This window comes from Pristiophorus japonicus, chromosome 15 (genome assembly GCF_044704955.1).
Source record: "Pristiophorus japonicus isolate sPriJap1 chromosome 15, sPriJap1.hap1, whole genome shotgun sequence".
NCBI classification, from domain to species: domain Eukaryota; kingdom Metazoa; phylum Chordata; class Chondrichthyes; family Pristiophoridae; genus Pristiophorus; species Pristiophorus japonicus.
The window spans coordinates 170387105-170402313 of NC_091991.1; the positions used below are offsets into that span (position 1 = coordinate 170387105).

The 15209-nt window shown below is 45.8% G+C and overlaps 2 protein-coding genes across 3 annotated transcripts in view; one reads left to right on the plus strand and one right to left on the minus strand.

Moving 5' to 3' along the window:
• The window catches only part of LOC139281246 (uncharacterized protein C7orf50 homolog), a 435290-nt gene that overhangs the window by 69991 nt on the left and 350090 nt on the right, over positions 1-15209 (plus strand). The window lies entirely within an intron of this gene.
• Positions 2809-15209, minus strand: part of gper1 (G protein-coupled estrogen receptor 1) — a 46035-nt gene continuing 33634 nt past the window's right edge. For both annotated transcript variants that reach the window (XM_070900011.1, XM_070900012.1), the window contains exon 2: positions 2809-4883. In XM_070900011.1, coding sequence (XP_070756112.1) covers positions 3151-4227 — 1077 coding nt within the window. In that variant the 5' untranslated portion in view covers positions 4228-4883 and the 3' untranslated portion in view covers positions 2809-3150. The remainder of the gene's footprint in view (positions 4884-15209) is intronic.

The following is a 15209-nucleotide window of genomic DNA, read 5'->3' on the forward strand; positions in this document are numbered from 1 at the left end:
CCCCAACTCCTGTCTAAGGCTGAACCAGACTGTTTGCAACCTTGGTGTCATATTTGACCCAGCAATTAGCTTTCGACCACACATCCGCAGCATAACTAAGACCACCTATTTCCACCACTATACCATCGCCCGTGGTCTGCCCTTGTCTCAGCTCATCCGCTGCTGAAGCCTTCATCCTTGCCTTGGTTACCTCTAGACTTGACTATTCCAGTGCACTCTTGGCTGTCCTCCCACATTCTACCCTACATTAACTAGAGGTGTTCCAAAACTCGACTGCCCGTGTCCTAACTCGCACCAAGCCCCACTCACCCATCACCCCTGTGCTCGCTGACCTACATTGGCTCCCAGTTAAGCAACGCCTCGATTTCAAAATTCTCATCCTTGTGTTCAAATTCCTATTTGGCCTCGCCCCTCCCTATCTCTGTAATCTCCTCCAGCCCCACAACTCCCCAGGATGTCTGCGCTCTTCTAATTCTGCCCTCTTGAGCATCCCTGATTTATAATTGCTCAACCATTGGTGGCCTTCTGTTGCCTAGGCCTAAACTCTGGAATTCCCTGCCTAAACCTCGCCACCTCTTTCCTCCTTCAAGACGCTCTTTAAAACCTACCTCTTTGACCAAGCCCTGCCCTAATTTCTCCTTATCTGGCTCGGTGTCAAATTTTTTATCTCCTAATACTGTGAAGCGCCTTGGGACGTTCCGCTATGAACGACGCTATATAAATACAAGTTGTTGTTGTTCCCTGTTCAAGCTGTAGCTCCCCCACAGTTATTGCAAGTGCACATAGGCTCTAAAGGTGTCCGGCATGGCTCTGTGGTAGCACCCTGACCCATGAGTCAGAGGGTGGTGGGTTCAAGTCCCACCAGGAGACTTGAGCAAGCAATCCAAGCTGACACTGAGGGAGTGCTGCACTGTCGGAGGTGCCGTCTTTTGGATGAGACCTTAAACCGAGGTCCCGTCTGCCCCCTCAGGTGGACATATAAGATCTCCTGGCACTATTTCAAAGAAGAGCAGGTGAGTTCTCCTCGGTGTCCTGTCCAATATTTATTCCTCAACCAACATCACGAAAACCCATTAAAACAAATGCAAAATTCTGCAGATGATGGAAATCTGAAATTTAAAAAAAGAAAATACTGGAAACACCCAGCGGGTCAGGCAGCATCTGTGGAGAGAGAAACAGAGTTAACGTTTCAGGTCGATGACCTTAAATTTTCTGTGTTTATTTCATTAAAACAGATGATGTGGTCATTAACTGGTCATTGGGTTGTGCGCAAATTGACTGCCGCGTTTCCCACATTACAACAGTGACTACACTCCAAAAGTACTTCATTGGCTGTAAAGCGCTTTGGGAAGTCTTGAGGTGGTGAAAGGTGCTATATAAATGCATGTCTTTCTTTTAAAGAAGACTGCCTACTAGAGCATTTCTTAGTGCTCAAGTGTCAGCCGTGGTTCTTGGGTACTATTCTCACCTGAGAATCCAGTGCAGTGCTGAGGGAGTGCGGCACTGTCGGAGGTGCTGTCTTTCAAATGAGACGTTAAACCGAGGCCCCATCTGCTCTTTCAGGTGGACGTAAAAGATCCCATGGCACCTTTTCGAAGAAGAGCAGGGGAGTTATTTCCGGTGTCCTGGCCAATATTTATTCCTCCATCAATATTGCTAAAACAGATTATCTGGTCATTATCATATTGCTGTTTGTGGGACCTTGCTGTGTGCAAAGCTGTAAAGCATTTTTGGACTTCCTGAGGTCATGAAAGGTGCTTTATAAACACAAGCCTCTCTTTCTTTCTCTCCTCTGTCTGTCGCTCTCTGTCTGTCACTCGCTCTCTCTCCCTGTCTGTTGCTCTATTTCTTCATGTCTGTCTGTGTGTGTGTCTCTCACTCTCTCTCTCTCTCTCTCTCTCTCCATGTCTCTCTCTCTGTCGCGCTCTCTCTCTCTCTCGCGCTCGCTCTCTCTCTCTCTGTCGCGCTCTCTCTCTCTCTCTCTGTCGCGCGCGCTCTCTCCTCTCTCTCTCGCGCTCTCTGCTCTCCTCTCGCTCTCCCCTCTCTGTCTCTCGCTCTCCTCTCGCTCGCTCTCTCTCTGTCTCCCCTTTCTCTGTCTTATTCTCTCTCCCCCCCTCTCTCTTTCTTCCCCCTCCCTCTTTCTCCACCCCCCCCTCTCTTTCTCTCCCCGTCTCTCTCTTTCTCTCCTCCCCCTTTCTCTTTCGCCCCCTTTAACACTGTTTCTCTGTCTCTCTCTCTATCTCTCTCTCTCTGTCTGTCTGACTCTCTTTAGCCCTCATTGTTCTCTAATTGCTGCAACGAACTACATTTTGAGCGACCCGATTTTCTTTGGTTCTCCCCTGCCTGGGAGGCTACTCCAAAATGGAATACTCTGAGTAATTTAGTTCTCCCTGATATTTGATATCAATTTTATCTTCAGTCATTTCCATCCACGAACTCTGTGTCTACTTTTCTTGGTTTATTTTGAAGTGATATTACGCTGCCATTTGTATGACTGCAGGCTGCTGTCAAACTGAAGCACCTCACCTTGCTCACACTTACATGACTAATTGATCGGGCAATTGATTTATCACTCGCACACTGACATTTTCACTGCCTCCAGCATTTTCTGTGCCAAGCTGTGGTGTCCAGTCAGCACATTGGAAACTTGCAGGAAGCAAAACACATACGGCCAACCTTTTTGGCAATGATACTGAAATGTATGCTTTTAAATTAGGGTAGAATTATATTACAAAACACTTAGAATTGAATAAAACTTTTTTTCATTTTTCCTCCTATTTGGGTAAGGATTTATTTTACGGACTTTAATATCTTTATTAAATATAATTATGCATTCGACTACAAGCCTCAAATCAGTCACATAAACAAGTGCGAGTTGATAGTTTCCAGATAATTAAACAGCACGGTGAACATGACTGGTAGAGCAAGAGGCTGCTGTCAGCTACTTCCCAAACTTGCCAAAGGAGGGAAGTTGGTCATTCCGGAGCTGATTCCCATTATTCTGCCGAGGCCAACTCCCTTTGAAGTTGGCCCTCCTGGAAACATTGCTTTCGACCCACTGACCGAATTGCGACACGTAACCAAGGAAGGTCAGCAATGCGATTTTGGGGGCCTCTTCTCGCTTGCCTGTGCTTGCAGAGATTTCATCTGCTATGCAAAAGATTCCTCTGCGGTTACAGGAATGTTCCAGTTCAAAGTGTTGTTGCAAAGCCGATAAACCGTGGACACGCTTGCTTTCCTCTTCATGTACAGGCGCAGTTTGTCTCTGAAGGTCTCCCCCAGGAAGCTGTAGATGATGGGATTCAGGCAACTGTTGGAAAAAGCAGCCAGGTTGACGACGTGACGCGTGAGCGGGTAATATTGCCCCAGCGACTCCTTGAGGGAGGCGGCCGAGCCCCCGGTGCCTTGCAGGAGCTGGAAGCTGATGAAGACATTCTCGGGCAGCCAGCAGATGAAGAACACCAGCACCACCACCACAATCATGCGCAGGGCCTTCTGACGCCGGGGCCAAAGGCGGTTGTGCTTCTGCGCCTTGGTGAGCATGCGCACGATCAGTGAGTAGCAGAGGCCGATGACGGAGAAGGGGACGACGAAGCCCAGGGTGACTTCCAGCCACTGGATCTCGGTGACGTCCGCAAAGCAGAAGTGCACCTCCCCCGTGTGGTGGGCTTGGACCACGGCGAAGGGCAGGAGGGCCGCCACGATGGAGGTCAACCAGATCAGGCCGCAGCTCCACTTGGCGTGCCGCAGGGTGCGCAGCGTGTTGGCCTTCATGAACTGGGCCAGGGCCAGGTACCGGTCGAAGCTCATCCAGGTGAGGAAGAAGATGCTGCTGTACATATTGATCTGCAGGAAGAGCGACATGAAGGTGCACAGGATGGCGATGTCGTAGTACTTGTCGTTGAGGTTGAAGACCTCGATGAGGGAGTCCGCCACGAGGATCAGATCTGCCACGGCCAGGTTGACAAAATAGAGGTCGGGGATGGTCATCTTGTTGTGATGGTTCAAGTTCACCACCAGGATCAGGCCGTTCCCGATGAAGCCGATGGGGAATAGAAACACAGTGTACAGGCAGGACAGAAAGAGGCTGATAGTATAAAAGTGGCCATTCCCATGACTTTCAGTCACATAGCCACAGTACAAGGTCTCATTGCAGAGGCTGGTTTCATTCAGTTCACTGTCATTGGCAAATAGTAATATTCGGGACGCCAGGCGAGCTTCCATCATCGAAGGCAGTTATGGGACAGCGTGATTTTATATTGAATGGTCGACGAATAGTGTTCTGTCAGCGGGTGCTGCAAGTATTTACATTTGTCTGTGTTGATGTAAATCGTCCCGGTGTATCAAAAATGAATCTGCCATTCTTTATAGTAGCGCACTTTATTTGATGTTTGGAGAATCCGACGGGACGCAGGCTTGATCCCTGCAGTTGCATTGTGGTTCTGGTCAACTAATGTAGTGTGGTTCATCTCCAATTCAAACCGCATCTCCTCCCCGGCCTTCATTCAGCTGCGTTTGCTGGTGCGTCGAGGCATGTTGTGAAAGATTGAGTCTCTGCGCTGGGCAGCTCTGTGCGCTGGTTCGTCTGGCTGTGTTGCCTTTCTGCCCTCCAGCCGCTACTCACAGTTCTTGATCGTCAAGGCCAAGCTCTTGGGCTGCCGGGTCGGCTCAGATACTTGCATGTGCCTGGATCCATCGAGCAGGCATTAGTGTTTTTGGTTAAGCATGCGCACCTGGTGACTGGTTCCCGCTCTTATCTGACGATTTCCCCCAAGAAACCGCTGCTGGAAGGAGCTGAAACCGTTTCCCTCTCGCGTTGAATTGGCCCTGAGTCGTCAGCTGGCTATAAAATCCAATCGGGATGCAGTGTCCAAGTGAGCATCCTGCAGTTAGTGGAAAGGGTTGGGAGGGGGTGGAGAAAAGTAAATATGGGGAATTAATAATGGACAACAGCGAAATGGCAGAGACGTTGAACAAATATTTTTTTAGGTCTTCACGGTAGAAGACACTAAAAACATCCCAATAGTGGATAATCAAGGGGCTATAAGGAGGGAGGGACTTAATATAATCAGTATACAATTGCCTTTTTTGCCAATTATCTTAAATCTATATCTTCTGGATATCGACCGTCCTGCCAGTGGAAACAGTTTCTCCCTATCTACTCTATCAAAACCACTCCAAATTTTTTAACACTTCTATCCAATCTCCCCATAACTTTCTCTGCTCTAAGGAGAACAATCCTAGCCTTTCTAGTCTCTCCACATAACTGAATTCCCTCGTTCCTGGTACAATGCTCGTAAATCTGCACTATCTCCAATGCCTCAACATCCTTTCTAAAGTGTGCTGCCCCAAATTGGACATAATACTCTCTAACTGAGGTCTAACCAGTGATTTATTGAGGTTTACCACCTCTTCCTTGCTTTTGTACCAAAAGCCTCTATTTATAAGGCCTTAAAAAAAAAAGCACTGGGATTAATTCTAGAGAGATAGAATTTAAAAGCAGAGAAGTTATGTTAAACTTGTATAGAACCTTGGTTGGACCACACCAAGAGTACTGTGTACAGTTTTGGTATCCTTATTTAAGGAGGGATATACTTACATTGGAGGCAGTTCAGAGAAGGTTCACGAGGTTGATTCCTGGGATTAAGTGGTTGTCTTATGAGGAAAGGTTGAGCAGGTTGGGCCTGTACACAATGGAGTTTAGAAGAATGAGAGGTGATCTTATTGAAACGTATAAGATTCTGAGGGGATGTTTCCCCTCGTGGGGGAATCTAGAACTAGGGGGCATAGTTTCAGAATAAGGGGTCATCCATTTAAGACGGAGATGAGGAGGAATTTCTTCCCTGAGGGTCGTGAATCTTTGCAATTCTCTACCCCAGAGAGCTATGGAAGCTGAGTCATTGAATATTTTCAAGGCTGAGATAGACAGATTCTTGAACTATAAGGGAGTCAAGGGTTATGGGGAACAGGCAGGAAAGTGGAGTTGAGGCCAAGATCAGATCAGCCATCAGCCTTATAGCCTACTCCCGCTCCTATTTCTTATGTTCTTACTATCACTAAAGAAGTAGTACTCAGTAAAATAATGGGACTAATGGTGGACAAGTCCCTGGGACCTGATTGCTTACATCCTAGGGTCTTAAAAGAAGTGACTGCAGAGATAGTGAATGCATTGGTTGTAATCTACCAAAATTCCCTGGATTCTGGGGTGGTCCCAGTGAATTGGAAAACTGCAAATGTAATGCCCCTATTTAAAAAAAGGAGGCAGACAAAAAGCAGAAAACCAGTTAGCCTAACATCTGTCTTTGGGAAAATGCTGGTGTCCATTATTAAGGAAACAGTAGTGGGACATTTGGAAAAGCATAATTCAATCAAGCAGTCAGCATGGTTTTATTAAAGGGGAAATCATGTTTGACAAATTTGCTGGAGGTCTTTGAGCAGATGTAATGAGCAGGGTGGATAAGGGGGAACCAGTGGATATGGTGTATTTGTTTTTCCAGAAGGCATTCGATAAGATCCACATAAAAGGTTCCTGCATGAGATAAAAGTTCACAGGGGTTGGGGGTAATATATTAGCATGAATAGAGGATTGACTAACTAACAGAGTACAGAGAGTCGGAGTAAATGGATAATTTTCCAGTTGGCAAACCGTAACTAGTGGGGTGCCGCAGGGATCGGTGCTGGGGCTCAACTATTTGCAATCTGTATTAATGAATCTAAAGAAAATATTTCAATTTGCAGTTGAAAATGTTTTTCCAATAAATTGAAGATGGGGCATTCATCCAGACACTTGGTAAAAAAACATTCTGTCCAATTGTCTTAGCAAACTGCACGAATGATGATCTAACTTTTAATGTCCTGTACTTTCATGTGAAACAAAACAGGTGCCGTGATGTGTATAACAAAGGAACCTCAAGCGGCATCTGAACCTTTTGTTTTAAATTTGTTCTGGGATGTGGGCATCGCTGGCAAGACCAACATTTATTGCCCATCCCTAATTGCCCTTGAGAAGGTGGTGGTGAGCCGCCGCCTTGAACCGCTGCAGTCCGTGTGGTGAAGATTCTCCCACAGTGTTGATCGGGAGGGGGTTCCAGGACTTTGACCCAGCGACGATGAAGGAACGGCCGATATATGTCCAAGTCAGGGTGGTGTGTGACTTAGAGGGGAACTTGCAGGTGGTATTCCCATGCGCCTGCTGCCCTTGTCCTTCTAGGTGGTAGAGGTCATGGGTTTGGGAGGTATAAGAAATGAAAGCACCCACATAATTCGTATTAAATGGGTATAGTGAGGAAGCAGTGTGTAATGAAAGAAAGTTAATCAGTGTTTACTATAAATGTCAGTTTGATGGAGGGTATCATTTTCTGTTTAGCACTTAGGCTGTGGTATAGCCTCTTTGCGTACATAATAATTCAACACTAATGCTGTGATGGTAACTGTCAATGCACCACAATTATGTTTGCATCTGTCATTTGTGTTAATTACCCCTTTTTGGTACTGAAGGAGAATTTCAATACAGAGCTGAAAATTAGTTCCGTAGAAACCCCCGATTTCAAGAAGCTAATTAGTACCACGAATACACTTGCGGTACTGCTCCATGTGCTAAGTGCCAGTAGTGTGGAGAGATAGATTGTCTTTCGCCTTCTGTCACCGTGTAATGCTGCATTGCATTATTCATACAGTGCTTTACATTGAGAAAAGTTATTTCCTCGATTTCCCATCTGTTCTACACCAACGAGCAGTTTTTTTTCCTTGTCAGGCATTGCAAGATAGAGGTGACATCATTCTCCATAATAGCGCCATCTCCGGTAAATTTCTACTGTGACTTGGCATTGGATTTTATTTTTGATGCTGGGCTATCAATATAGCACAAAGTTATGACAACACAACTGATGATGTACAGCACTTTACAGCTTAAAAAAGACTGACTAATATATCTTAAACACGTCTAAGCATCCTGTCATAAACAGTGGAATGTTTAACACAACAAATGCAAATAAAAGAAAGAAAGACTTGCATTTATATAGCGCTTTTCACAACCACCGGACGTCTCAAAGCGCTTTGCAGCTAATGAAGTGGTAATGTGGGAAATGTGGCAGCCAACTTGCGCACCGCAAACTCCCACAAACACCATTGGTGATCATTTTCCATCGACTCTGGATCAGTTCCTATGGACTGGAGGTTAGCTAATGTAACACCACTTTTTAAAAAAGGAGGGAGAGAGAAAACGGGTAATTATAGACCGGTTAGCCTGACATCAGTAGTGGGGAAAATGTTGGAATCAATCATTAAGGATGAAATAGCAGTGCATTTGGAAAGCAGTGACAGGATCGGTCCAAGTCAGCATGGATTTATGAAAGGGAAATCATGCTTGACGAATCTTCTAGAATTTTTTGAGAATGTAACTAGCCTAGTGGACAAGGGAGAACCAGTGGATGTGGTGTATTTGGACTTTCAAAAGGCTTTTGACAAGGTCCCACACAAGAGATTGGTGTGCAAAGTCAAAGCGCATGGTATTGGGGGTAATGTACTGACAGAAAATAGGTGCAGGAGTAGGCCATTCGGCCCTTCTAGCCTGAAAAAAAAACTGACGTGGATAGAGAACTGGTTGGCAGACAGGAAGCAGAGAGTCCGGATAAACGGGTCCTTTTCAGAATGGCAGGCAGTGACTAGTGGAGTGCCACAGGGCTCAGTGCTGGGACCCCAGCTTTTTACAATATACATTAACGATTTGGATGAAGGAATTGAGTGTAATATCTCCAATTTTGCAGATAACACTAAACTGGGTGGTGGTGTGAGCTGTGAGGGGGACGCTAAGAGGCTGCAGGGTGACTTGGACAGGTTAGGTGAGTGGGCAAATGCATGGCAGATGCAGTATCATGTGGATAATTGTGAGGGTATCAACAGGAAGGCAGAATATTATCTGAATGGCGGCAGATTAGGAAAAGGGGAGGTGCAACGAGACCTGGGTTTCCTGGTTCATCAGTCATTGAAGGTTGGCATGCAGGTACAACAGGTGGTGAAGAAGGAAAATGGTATGTTGGCCTTCATAGCTAGGGGATTTGAGTATAGGAGCAGGGAGATCTTACTGCAGTTGTACAGGGCCTTAGTGAGGCCTCACCTGGAATATTGTGTTCAGTTTTGGTCTCCTAATTTGAGGAAGGACATTCTTGCTATTGAGGGACTGCAGCGAAGGTTCACCAGATTAATTCTAGGGATGTTTGGACTGTCATATGAGGAGAGACTGGATCAACTGGGCCTATATTCACTGGAGTTTATAAGATGAGAGGGGATCTCATAGAAACGTATAAGATTCTGACGGGACTGGACAGATTAGATGCGGGTAGAATGTTCCCGATGTTGGGGAAGTCCAGAACCAGGGGACACAGTCTTAGGATAAGGGGCAAGCCATTTAGGACCGAGATGAGGAGAAACTTCTTCACTCAGAGAGTTGTTAACGTGTGGAATTCCCTGCCGCAGAGAGTTGTTGATGCCAGTTCATTGGATATATTCAAGAGGGAGTTAGATATGGCCCTTACAGCTAAGGGGATCAAAGAGTATGGAGAGAAAGCAGGAAAGGGGTACTGAGGGAATGATCAGCCATGATCTTCTTGAATGGTGGTGCAGGCTCGAAGGGCCGAATGGCCTACTCCCGCACCTGTTTTCTATGTTTCTATGTGATAATGACCAGGTAATCAGTTTTTGTTACGTTGATTGTGGGATAAATATTGGTCCAGGACACTGGGGATAACTGGGCTGCTTTTCTTCGAAATAGTGCCATGGGATCTTTTGCGGGGCCTCGGTTTAATGTCTCATCCAAAAGACAGCACCTCCCAACAGTGCAGCACTCCCTCAGCACTACACTGGGAGTGTCACCCTAGATTTTTGTGCTCAAGTCCCTGGAGAGGGACTTGAACCCACAACCTTCTGACTCCGAGGCGAGTGTGCTGCCCACTGAGCCACAGCTGGCACTGTTGGGAAAATGGGAAATAAAAGTGTGGAATATAGTTGCCTGTTTTTATTCCAAAAAAGAAATGCTGCACTAGCGCACAGTAATTGTATCACTTGTGACCGTGTGCATGTATTCTGGATACAAGAAGATTATGAAGGATTTACTGCAGGAATTCATATGATCTGTATCAACTGGAGAATTTGACAAGTGAGTCTGAGATGTTCAAGGATTTCCTGTGCAGTTAAGACCGTTGTGTATGGTCCAGGGTAGCGGGGGGGATTTCCTCAGGATTACACGAGAAAGATTGCTATCAACATCACCCAGGTTATTTAGGAACTTTTAGTCCTGTTTAATGGTTGGCCGCCTTTGTCTCATTCTAACTGAAAGCCGCAAATTATACCAAATTGTTCCCCGTGAGAAATTATTTTGTAAAAGCCTTGAGTTTAAAATTAGCAAAGAGCTCAACTTACATCAGGCAAACGCAAGATGTTTTTTTTTTCCTGACCACCAATTAATGGCATGTCACTTGGCTTGCCTGTCTAAATTATTGCTTTATCACACGTTTTTAGTCTTTCGTTGTTCTTGCTGCAGAAGTTTTAATTTATCAGCTTTACAAAGAGTCGGGACTTGTACATGCGATTCCATTGTGTGAAACACTCTTGCATTTTGCGAAAGTAATGCAGTCACGGTTTTTCAACTGTTCCATGGCCTCGTCCCTCCCTATTTCTGTAACCCCCCCCACCCCCCCCGCCAGCCCTACAATCAATGTTCTCTCTCTCTCTCTTTGTGCGCAGTATTTCTTTCAGTGGCAGCAGCTGGTAAGCAGACTACGTGAGACCCCGCGATCGATTCGCAGTTGTGCACCTTCGGGGGAACATTCGAGAACTCTGCGCCTCTCCAATTCTGGCCTTTTGTGCACCCTGACCTCCTTTGCTCCACCGTGGGCAGCCGTGCTTTCAGTAGTCTAAGCCCCAAGCTCTGGAATCCCTCTCTACCTCTCTACCTCTCCACCACTCTTTGCTCCTTTTAAGACACACCTTAAAACCTAGCACTCCTGTCCTAATGTCTCCCATCTCACTCGAGGGACTTGAGCACACCAATTTGGGCTGAAGCTCCCAGTGCAGTGCTGAGGGAGTGCTGCACTGTCGGAGGTGCCGTCTTTCGGATGAGACGTTAAACCGAGGCCCTGTTTGTCCCCTCGGGTGACGTAAAAGATCCCATGGCACTATTTTGAACAGGGGCAGGGGAATTATCCCCGATGTCCTGGCAAATATTTATCCCTTGATCAACATAACAAAAACAGATTATCTGGTCATTATCACATTGCTGTTTGTGAGATCTTACTGTGTGCAAATTGGCTGCCACGTTTCTCACATTACAATAGTGACTGCACTCCAAAAGTACTTCAACGCTTTGAGACGTCTGGTGGTCATGAAAGGCGCTATATAAATGTAAGTCTTTCTTCTTTTGGTGTCAATTTTTGACTAATTAGGTTCCTGTGAAGCACCTTGGGATGTTTTACTACATTAAAGGTACTATATAAGAACATGAGAAATCATCATCATCATCATAGGCGGTCTCTCGAACGAGGATGACTTGATTCCACATGAATTCACAGATGTTTCAATGAAGGACCTGATATTCCAGTCCTGAACTCCAGTTGAAAGGGTGGAAGATACCTGTGCATGGATTTTTTTAACGTGTGGTGACCGTTGCACATCAGCCACCTCATGGGCTTGACAGAGCTAGGCCTTTATCCAGTGGCAAGGGTTAACCAGGATGAAATAGGAGCAGGAGCAGGAGTAGGCCATTTGGCCCTCGAGCCTGCTGATCTGAAATGAATGTTATGGTGGTTAAAAAATTTACCAAACATTTAAGAAGAACTTGCCTTACTACTTCCTCAATACCCCAAAGTGCTTTCCAACCAATGGAATATTTTTTTGATGTGCAATCACTGTGGTATAACCAACAGATGAAGAAAACCAGAACTACGACAATCGTTGTGTGTTTGTGTGTGTGGGCCAAACGGCCTCATTCTGTGCTGTATGGTTCTATGATCAAGATTATATTAATATTCAATTTATATTTTTTACTAAATTTTAAGTGCTTTTCACTTGGCTTCATTCCGTTGCTCGTTTTCTCTCTGCAGTTTTTCATATTAAAATATTTATCCTCTTTTTAAAATTTAATGAGGATTCTGCTACCACCACTGTTTTTGTTTCAATCCCATGAATAAAAAAAACTTCTTCTCATCTCTTGCTTTGTTTGGTCATCTTAACTCGGTGCCCTCCAGTTGTTTACTCAATGACTGATTAAAAATGTAGTTGAAGCTGCTGATAAGTTTGAAGGCCACCATCGGATCTCCTCTTGGCCCTAATGAGGATAGCAATGGACCAGACAGTGGCTCACACCAGTTGCACCTACCCTAGCCAGGGTGGGTGGGCGGCGGGGGGGGTTTAATGCCTTCAGGGGTGAAAGAAAGAAAAAATGACCAAGAATGAAAGACGGAAATAAAACAAAGGTCTTTCTGAAGGCCAGCGAGAAAATGGTGGTTTGCCTCACCGACAAAAACCATTGTTGAGTTCAGTAAGAAGAAAGTGACTCTGCTCGGCCCAGATCTTTCCACTCCTTGGTATAATTAACTGAAGGCTACGAATAATGTCGGCGTGAGTCCTGCCCAGAATGGAGGTAATAAAAACAGAAAATGCTGGAAATCTCAGCGGGTCAGGCAGCATCTGCGGAGAGAGAAACCGAGTTAACGTTTCGGGTCGACAACCCTCCATCGGAACTGGAGAGTGTTCGAAAAGAACACATTCTTAAGAAGCACTGAAAAGGGGGGGGGGGGGGGGGGGGAGGGGAGGAAAGAACAAAAGGGAAGGTCTGTGATTGGGTGGAAGGCAGGAGAGATCGAGTGGGTACTTCCCACTGTACTAGTGATCATCTCTCCGGCCTTCCACCCAATCACAGACCTTCCCTTTTTGTTCTTTCCTCCCCTCCCCCCCCCTTTCAGTGCTTCTTAAGAATGTGCTCTTTTCAAATGCTCTTCAGTTCTGACAAAGGGTCGTCGACCCGAAACGTTAACTCTGTTTCTCTCTCCACAGATGCTGCCTGACCCGCTGAGATTTCCAGCATTTACTGTTTTTATTTCAGATTTCAGCATCTGCGGTATTTTGCTTCTGTGCCAGAATGGAGGTGATTGGTTAATCCCTGCCCCCGCCCCAGTCAATCACTACTGTAGGTGACGGGGTGTGATTTTACGCACACAATTTGTATTCTGTTACTGTACTCCACTCACTGCATTTTGCTGGAGAAAGGAACCAACTCCTGGCCTGCCTCCAGTTTGTTGGCCGGCACAATGGTGTCAATACTCAATCCATTAATGCAAAGCAAAATGTTGGTAATATTGCCCCAAGCATGTTATGCTGAATTTGACAAATACATTGTACGTAAGAACATAGAACATAAGAACATAAGAATTAGGAATAGGAGTAGGCCATCTAGCCCCTCGAGCCTGCTCCGCCATTCAATAAGATCATGGCTGATCTGGCCGTGAACTCAGCTCCACTTACCCACCCGCTCCCCGTAACCCTTAATTCCCTTATTGGTTAAAAATCTATCTATCTTTGACTTGAAAACATTCAATGAGCTAGCCTCAACTGCTTCCTTGGGCAGAGAATTCCACAGATTCACAACCCTCTGGGAGAAGAAATTCCTTCTCAACTCGGTTTTAAATTGGCTCCTCCGTATTTTGAGGCTGTGCCCCCTAGTTCTAGTCTCCCCTACCAGTGGAAACAACCTCTCTGCCTCTATCTTGTCTATCCCTTTCATGATTTTAAATGTTTCTATAAGATCACCCCTCATCCTTCTGAACTCCAACGAGTAAAGACCCAGTCTACTCAATCTATCATCATAAGGTAACCCCCTCATTTCTGGAATCAGCCTAGTGAATCGTCTCTGTACCCCTTCCAAAGCTAGTATATCCTTCCTTAAGTAAGGTGACCAAAACTGCACGCAGTACTCCAGGTGCGGCCTTACCAATACCTTATACAGTTGCAGCAGGACCTCCCTGCTTTTGTACTCCATCCCTCTCGCAATGAAGGCCAATATTCCATTCGCCTTCCTGATTACCTGCTGCACCTGCAAACTAACCTTTTGGGATTCATGCACAAGGACCCCCAGGTCCCTCTGCACCACAGCATGTTGTAATTTCTCCCCATTCAAATAATATTCCCTTTTACTGTTTTTTTTTCCCCAAGGTGGATGACCTCACACTTTCCGACATTGTATTCCATCTGCCAAACCTTAGCCCATTCGCTTAACCTATCCAAATCTCCTTGCAGCCTCGCTGTGTCCTCTACACAACCCGCTTTCCCACTAATCTTAGTGTCATCTGCAAATTTTGTTGCACTACACTCTGTCCCCTCTTCTAGGTCATCTATGCATATTGTAAACAGTTGTGGTCCCAGCACCGATCCCTGTGGCACACCACTAACCACTGATTTCCAACCGGAAAAGGACCCATTTATCCCGACTCTCTGCTTTCTGTTCGCCAGCCAATTCTCTATCCATGCTAATACATTTCCTCTGACTCCGCGTACCTAGAAGAATCGGCCATACGGCCCCTCCGGCCTGCTCCACCATTCAGTGAGATCATGGCTGATCTTTGACCTCAACTCCACTTTCCCGTCCGATCCCTTGATTCCCTTAGAGTCCAAAAATCTATCGATCTCAACCTTCAATATAGTCAACGGCTGGGCATTCACAGCTCTCTGGGCAATGAGAAAAGGAAAATGGTGCTGAATGTGACATGCACAGGATCTGTAATAGGATGTTTGGATTGGTATCTTTTTTTGAAAAAAAAATCCTTCTTGGGATGTAGGCGTCGCTGGAAAGGCCGGCTTTTATTGCCCATCCCTAATTGCCCTTGAGATGGTGGCGGTGAGCCAGCGCCTTGAACTGCTGCAGTCCATGTGCTGAAGATACTTCCCATTGTGTTAGTGATCATCGATACGGTGAGCTCCCCAGTTCAGCCATGCAATCATGGCTAGGTACCCCTAACTAAAGAGATGGTGGCCTGTGTCTCCCCTCCGCCCTTGGTCAGGGTGTGTTTGAAGGAGAAGGAATCACTGGGGGGGGAAAAAAGAAAATCTCTTTGTCACAAAACAGACGTGTGTCATGTTTTACTAAAAAGTTTATGAAATTAGACATATTTATATATAAGAAAAACGACCTGAACTCGAAGATGAAATCAGATCCCATATTT